Consider the following 8,396-nt stretch of genomic DNA (forward strand, 5'->3'; position numbering starts at 1 on the left):
ATTGCCCCCCCCCCCATTTTGGGGAGCCTGGCCCCCACACACATACACATTAAAAACCAAACTCATACAAATGGTCACCCATCTGGTACTGGCCAGCCTCAGCTTAATAATACATTGAAATTTTCGTCACTGAAAAATAAGTTTTTTTGGCCTGTTTGGTCTTCCATAGTTTTCTTCTTATCAAACGCAAACGTAAACAGTGTCGATATAGACTCTAGATCGACGCGAAATATCTGGTTACCTATATGAATAAGTGGAATTATTTGAAATTCAGGTACTTATATTATAATATTTTTGCATATTCTCTTAGAAAATCATCCTAAATCTTAGTTAGACAATAAATAAATAAATTAATTATTTCAAAAACCTTTTTTTTTAAATATTTATGTACGTTTTTTGTGCAAGACAAAAAATGTCAATTGTTAACTTTTTGGGAAAATTTAACATTTAAAATTGAATTAAAAATAGTAGAAAAAGTTTTACATTATTCTGTTTTCTATATGATAAAATTCAGGGTTTTATCTTTCTGGAAAAAAAGTTACTCAGAAATAATGGATTTTAATAAATGTAATTTCGTTTTAAAAAACAACAACAACTTGATTTTGCGGCCATTTTTGGCGGTGCCTAGTTAAGAAGTTTCTTTTTATTAACACTGTTTTAACCCCTGGACAAGCTGATCTGAGTTATATATATATATATATATATATATATATATATATATATATATATAATATGTGTGTGTATATAATTTTAATGTCTTTAAACTGTCAATTACACATTTATATACATATATATATATATATATATATATATTTATATATATATATAAGACTTTAAAATAGTTTAAATAGTAAATATGTTTTTTTTTTTTTTTTAAACGATTCCAACTTGTAATGAAAGATACAAATGAAATTCGTAAAATGCTGATGTAAAAAAAAAAAAGCAAAAGGGGTTTACAGTTTTGTTTTTATCTGCAAATTTTTAATGCCAAAAAATTGAAAAAATGGAAGAGAAAAGAAGTCACACTCTCCCAGAATAAGATTGTCAAGAAATTTTGTTACCTTCGTGATACTCTTGCAAAAAGGGTTAAAAAATGCTATTATTTTTTAGTTAAACCAGTTTAAAGTCTTCCAAATGAATCACATTCATGATGTAGAAGTTTTTAAACATTCAATTCCGTAATTTGAAAATGATTTCATGCTAGTATTAAAGTTTATAGTCCAAAGCTAAATATAATTTATTTTTTGCTTCTAAAATAAAAGAAAATGATGATTTGATTAAATGTTTAACTAAGAAAGAAAATCTGTGCAAATTATTTTACTGTTTGCTTCTCGGAAGAAAGAAAAATACATTTAAAATTTTATTATAAATCAGCATTTTATGAAGAAATAAAAAAAAAAATCCTGCAGTTGTAGGGGCTTGACAAAGGAAAAAAAAAACTCCCATAAATTGAATGCTTCTCATTTTTTATAAGAATAAAAATATTCAAATTGTGATGCGATTCAAGCATAGTTTATAAACTTTAGTACTAATTAGTGCTTTATGCATTAGCACAGCTTAGTAGTAGGAACAGCACGAAAATATACTTATGGCAAGCAAGCTAAGCAGAAACGTTTGTATTTCACACCATCAGGCTAAGATGAATAACATTTTGCAAACACTTTTATAAACAAATAATGTTTACATTAACCACCTAATAATTGAATATAATAATTTTATTGCCTATAAAAAAATCTTTTATATCCATTCATCACTGAATTAATTTCATTAAAAGTTGGATGCAATTTATTTTTTAAATTCATCAAATGTTTTGTTTTATTTAGATACTTCCGATTATTGTCCTCATTTTGATTTGTTATTTTCATAATATTTCAGTCGATATAACCCCCGACTTTCTTCAGGTGTATCTTATTGAACTGATCAATAAGTAAAATATTACAAATTATCGATCCTTGTCTAAAAAAATTCATAAACAAATAATGCTTTCCCCAACTACAACATGCTCTGCAAGTTTAACTGGAATGGTTAAAAACAAGTTTAATTTAAGACATTTTCTTTGTGAGTTTTAAAAACATTAATATCTTTTTAAAAGAAGCAGCAAAATAATTACTTTATTGTCACCAGCAGAATAGTCTCATTCGTATTTTGAAAATTGTTTTGTTAAAAGCATTTTTAAAAAATCCTATATTTAATGTTTATTTCTTTTTAGGCACTCAGTTTTCCTTTGTACTGGAAAAGCATGTTGTTCCGAGCAGCTGGAGGAGAAAAATTGGGATATATTACCTTTCAAATGTTTTCCTCAATGTGGAAAAAGTAAGTAGTTTTTTTATTTTTGTTTATTGTAAACCCAGTAGGTAACTCCTTCCATAAAGAAAATACCCATTGCACCTAAGATGGAGGGTCAGGGCCAATTTGTAAAATTTATGGCACTTCTCTCTATCTTTATTTCTATATAAAAGACACTTGGTGTGTGTGTGAGTGTGTGTAAGTTTGTTCCATATGGACTCTGAAATAGCTGGTTGAGCCGATTCTTTTAAAATTTCACACAAATGTACTTTGTGTCTGGGAGTGTTCTTAGATAGATTTTGTATGGGAATGCTTCCGCTAAATATCAGTAATGGAAAAAATCTGATTAAAGAAGGAACACTCCAATTTTGACCAAAGTTAACACTCTTATACAATCTTACATTGCAAATGCATTTGAGGAGTTTTATCACCACACAAGCAGAACAGTAGGTTCTTTGATAAAACAGGGATGCATTCGAAATGAATGTTTCTGCTTAGAGCACAACTGAACCATGATACTTGACTGTTGTATTTTAAACTTTAATTCAAACCATTATATGAAAATAATTTCTTTTGAAAATAGGGTATGATTATGAATATCTCCAGGAAACAAGTAATTTCAAAGATAGGAATAAATTATAGTATTAAACAGTGGGGGATCACTTTTCTATATTAATTTAATGTAAAATGAGCATCCAATTTATGGCTACCTTGGCTATAAAGTGGGTGTTTATTTTATGTTAAATTGATATAGAAAAGTGATCCCCCACTGTTTAATACTATAATTTATTCCTATCTTTGAAATTGCTTGTTTCCTGGGATTGTAACTTTTGTTTTTGTTTTTAGCACCCTCGAAAACCTGTAATAATGATAATTTTAAAGGATTTTTGTGGGTGGAAAGATACTGCACTTTTACCAATGTTTCAACCATAATCATTTGTTTTCCTAGTTTTGCATATGAATTACAAATTATCTGATATTTCCTCAAAACCTCTGGCCTTGATGGAGGGGAGACTAAAACTTGCTGCTATATGTTCAAATGATCTGAAATAACAGGAAGGGGAGACTTGATTCCAAATATTTCTCATATGTTATCTCTCTCTTCTGTTTGGTTTTCATACATAAAGTTAATTTCACAGTGTATAAGGATTATTTAATACTGGAGATGTTCATAACCGCACTCTGTTTCCAAAAGAGGGGAGATATAACATATGAGACGTTTGGGGGAAATTATATATGTTGATATATCTATACTCGTAGTCAAATTGAATATTTAAATGCTCATATCTTTTGTTCTATGGGACGAAACTATATGAGAATGTGCAGGTTTTTTTTGAGATTATTCTATGGTTAAAATTTTATGACAATTGGCTACCCCCCCCCCCCAACCAAAAAAAAAAAAACAAACCCTGTACTTTCAAACCAATAAAATATGTCCAAATTTTCCTATATTTGAATTAGCAAAATGTAGGATCGGATCCTGCATTTTGCTAATTCCTGCCCTCTGATGAGAAGGAGAGTATTTCTTCGAAACTCCGCGGATTAAGGATTATCCACTTATCTTGTGCTTCCTTTTTTAAAATTAAATATGTTTTTAACTCTTTTTCAAGATGTCTTTTAACATGTTTTATTAATCATTTGTTCATATTATAAGCTCTATTTCCTTTTCGGTTTTATCGAGCTTTTACATCTGGCTGAGTTTATTTTACTTGTAAATATTAACTCTTTAATATTTATAATATATTTTAAGCTTACCATTTTGATTACCTTGGTAAACTTATTGTAATTTTTATTTTATATATATATATATATATGGTGTCCTGCAGGCCAGCTTCAGTTGTCTCCCCTGTCTCACTAATATATGCTGTATATTGATTGTTACATTGGTTTTCATCATGCTGATGAGGGATTTTACAAACTGTATCATTCCTGGAATAATCATACATTTTCCCTGGTTCGTATTATTTTGATTCATTGGACAACTGTTCTCATATTGAGTGTTAATTTCACAACGTTTTAATCGATATAATCTCCACTCTTCTTCAGGTGTATAGTCGAACTCAATTTGGATGAAATTTCGAGTGGAACCCTTTACTTACTTTACGGGGGTAGCATGCTCTTGTTCTGTCAGCCATGACTAGATAGAGATCCTTGGGACGATTCCTAAATTATTTCCGATTCCGATTTCAGGAAAATGTTGATTAACAATTTCGATACCAAGTACGATTCTGATTCCCATGAAATTATTGTTTTGAAATATACCGTTATATAATCGAAAGTTTTTGTGTAGCAAAAAATTTGGTACAGCAAAAAAGTGGAAATACAATTAAGGGAATTTCGAAAACAATTTGATTTTTTTCGTAAAATTTCTTTCATTGAAGATAAAAGTCAAAACAAATATTTTAACCATGAATTAAACATGCACCATGAAATTAATAATAATCAATTTCAGAAGTTATTTTATATATTAAAAAATATAAAGAAAAAGGGCGGATGTACACGAATGCTACCCCTGTAGCAAAATAAGCTTCGGTTCCGATATTGAACATTGTTCGACTGAGGGAGAACTTATTATTTTTACAAGGAAAGAATTTTTGCATGTATGACCTAGTTTTTTTTTTTTTTTTTAAATTTTGGCTTGAAATTTGCGCATGATCTTTGTTATGGTTTTATCTGTTTTTTTGATGGATACTTTTTTTTTTGCTGGAGTTTATATAATTTATTAACAAGAAAATTGGTGAAAGTCAAAATGGATTCCGCGCTATTTTTAAATATTATTTTCAAGTTTAATTATGTTCACAGGACTGTAAACCATTCACAAAATTTTGTTGATCCGCTTACTGGTGTTTGCACCAACAATATTGAAGCCTACTGGTCTCATATTAAAAGAAGACTGAAATACATATTGGGATCAGTAGGAGAAATGAAATGGTCTCGTGTCGATGAGGCCATGTATAGAGAGGCTTATAACATGAAAAATGACAAAATATATTAGAAAATTTTGAAACATTTTTAGAGCATGTTCATGAAAAATATGGTAATTAAAAAAAATCCCAATAACCTTTAGGAAAAAAACATGTTTTGAACAATTTAAATTTTTAATTTTTATTTTTGAATAAAAAAATAATTATTAAAACAAAAACAGTAGTGTTTTTGTCAAATAGTTTTTATTTTATTCAAGAAAATAAAAGGTGCTCATGCACTTATAGAGCATGTTGAAATAATGACATCATTTAGAAAGCCATTCTTAACATGGAGACTGGAGTGTTGTGTACCTATTCTGTACTTTCACCTAACAATATAATAAGAACAGGTATCCTAAAACTTTAATTAAACTTGAAAGTACTATTTAAAAATAGTGCGGATCAATAAGTGCACTATCATCAAATAACATTTCACTGTGTTTCGATCTACGACATTCCATGAGAGGTACGTACACGCTAAAGCTTTTTGTTTATTTTTGTTTATCGCCACAAGTGCTAATTTTGACTTTTACCAATTTTCTTTTAAAAAACAATTAGAAACTCTTCAAACATTGGGCGAGCCACTTAAACCATTAAAAAAATAATGGTAACATAAATGCATAAGCACCAAATTTTTTTCTTGTTGTTGTTTTGCTTTGCCTTTATTTTGTTTGTTTGTTAAATCCGGCCCCCCCCAAAAAAAAGAATAAATAAAAATAACAAAAGAATACAAAAACAATAAGAAGAAAAGGGTATTGTAAAACTTTAATTAAAATTGAAAATAATATTTAAAAATAGCACAGATTCAATTTTGACTTTCACCAATTTTCCTGTTAATAATTACATACACTCGGGCAAAAAAAAAAAATATCCATCCAAACAAAAAAACAAACAAACAAGCACAAAATAACCCCCCAGATAAAATCATAATAACAAAAATCGGTGAAGCTTAGATAAGTAGGTCCAGAGATACAGAAAAATAACCCTTTTGAATGAAGATGGATATAAACAATATTTTTAATATTAATTTCTTAATTTTACTTAAAAAAAAATGTTAGCATATATAAACAAAACATTTTAGAAAATAATTTAATTTTAAATAAAAATTGATTATAAAGAATTTTAAAAAAAATAATTATTGAAAAATATTGCAAAGTGTTTACATAGCAGGTTCTTTGAGATAATAAGGGCGCCTAAAACCTCCCTTCCAAAACGAAAAAAGCTTTAATGTTTTTACTATTTTAAAGCGCTTTTTTTTTTTTTTTTTTTCTTTTTTTTTTTTTTTTTTAAGTTTGAAACACTTGATTTTTTGATATTTTTTTTTTGATTTTTTTTTTTTAGGGGCTAGTTAATTTAACAACAAGTGTGCATGGCGGAAATTCTTCTGGATTTAAATGTATTGTAATGCTTTTATGGTGGTCGAAAAACGTTTTTCAGCCGCCATATTACTTCCTATTTATTTACCTCCCCATGAGGGCAGTTAGATACAAGATTGGTTTTTATGTAGAGAAGCATTTATTACTAAAAAACGAAATGGTGAAATATAAAAGCAAGTTAAGCTAAAAGCAAAAAAAAAAAAAAATTTTTTTTGATTCAAAGAATTAAAGAAAGAAAAAAAATTCAAAGAAATTTTGAAACTCATTAAAATAAATACAGATTACCTTTAAAGTAGTTAATACAATTCTTGTACATCATATTAAATATGTTATGAAAAGTTCTATAACATTTTTATCATAAATTTTTGACAGCATTAATCTTACTTCAAACAAACAGTTCAACTTAAAAATATAAGAGAATCGTAATGAAAGAATCGTAAATCTAAGATATTTTTTAACAATGCGATTCCGATTCCCCCCAAAATACACGATTCTGATTCCGATTAATCGTCCCACCACTAATCCTAAGTAATTCATTTGCACTGAGGATTGAACCTTCGACCTTCAGGAGTATGTCACTTTTTACAATTGATTTTTTCAAGTATTCTAACCACTGTCACGAGTCCTTGCGGAGAATTCTAGTATGAATTTTAGGAGCCTTTAACCTGTTTTTATGTCTAGTTGTAAATATCACTATTTATTACTAATTATGACTCTATCTATAAAAGTGAAATTGTCTGTTTGTCTGTGTGTGTACATTTCCCTACTAAACTACTGTCAATTTTAAGTCTACAGACTCGAGATTTGACATAATGGGTATCCAGATTTGGGAAAATCTTTTTAATTGGTTTTTGGTCAGAAATTTGGTGGTCAAGGGGTCAAAATTCAACGATTTGATCTTTAAAAACTGTACTAAACTCCTCCGACAATTTTGGACCTTTACACTTGAAATTTTAGATGTAGGTTACTTGGACATGGAGCAAACTTTTTAATTTGATTTGAGCCCAAAACAATAAATGTTAAGGGGTCAAAATTGGGTTAAAGTTTAAAAAAAAAATTGACCTCTGCGGTCTCTACCAAATTACTCAGCCAATTTTTGGTTTGAACATTTGTAAATTTTACATAAAGTATATTCAGACATAGAGCAAGCTTTTTAATCGAAAATTTGGCTGCCAAGAGGTCAAAGTTCAGAAGATTTAACCTTTGCAGTCTCTAGCAAACTATTCAGTCAATTTTGGGTCTAAACATTTGAAATTTTGCATAAAAGGTATTCAGACATGCAACAAGCTTTTTAATCAGTTTTGGGATGGAAATCTGGCTGCTAAGAGGTCAAAGTTGACAGAATTGAGCTTTGTAAACTCTACCAAAGAGAGAAGGCAAAGCCTGGGAAGATGGATCTCTTAGAACTACACAGGATTGCAAGTGTGTATGTGTGCATATCTGTGTATAGATATACATATCCAAGATATAGGCCAAGACTAAGCTTGTATTCCTTTAATGGATGGCTCTCGTCTGGGTGAGGCCCCGTGTTTTGACAAGCTTCTGGGTTTGACCTTTACTCCTGATCTGAAATCGAACACGTACATCAAGTCTGTTGCCAAGGTCGCAGGAAAGATGGTGGGATCCTTCTACCGCTCCAGAAGATATCTCACTACTGATGCAATTCTCTATCCATATAAAAGCCAAGTACGGCCAAGGATGGAATACTGTTGCCATATCTGGGCAGGAGCTGCCAAAAACAGCCTATCATGCCTTGACAGAGTACAAAATA

At 29.5% G+C, this 8,396-nt stretch overlaps 1 protein-coding gene across 9 annotated transcripts in view; it reads left to right on the top strand.

The window, feature by feature from the left end:
* LOC145295824 (serine/threonine-protein phosphatase 2A regulatory subunit B'' subunit beta-like) overlaps positions 1 to 8,396 on the top strand; it is a 455,722-nt gene that overhangs the window by 268,736 nt on the left and 178,590 nt on the right. For all 9 annotated transcript variants that reach the window (XM_080141514.1, XM_080141516.1, XM_080141513.1 and 6 more), the window contains one exon: positions 2,210 to 2,313. In XM_080141514.1, the coding sequence (XP_079997640.1) occupies positions 2,210 to 2,313 (104 nt within the window). The remainder of the gene's footprint in view (positions 1 to 2,209; positions 2,314 to 8,396) is intronic.

This window comes from Euprymna scolopes, chromosome 16 (genome assembly GCF_053919585.1).
Source record: "Euprymna scolopes isolate OS-2025 chromosome 16, ASM5391958v1, whole genome shotgun sequence".
NCBI lineage: Eukaryota > Metazoa > Mollusca > Cephalopoda > Sepiida > Sepiolidae > Euprymna > Euprymna scolopes.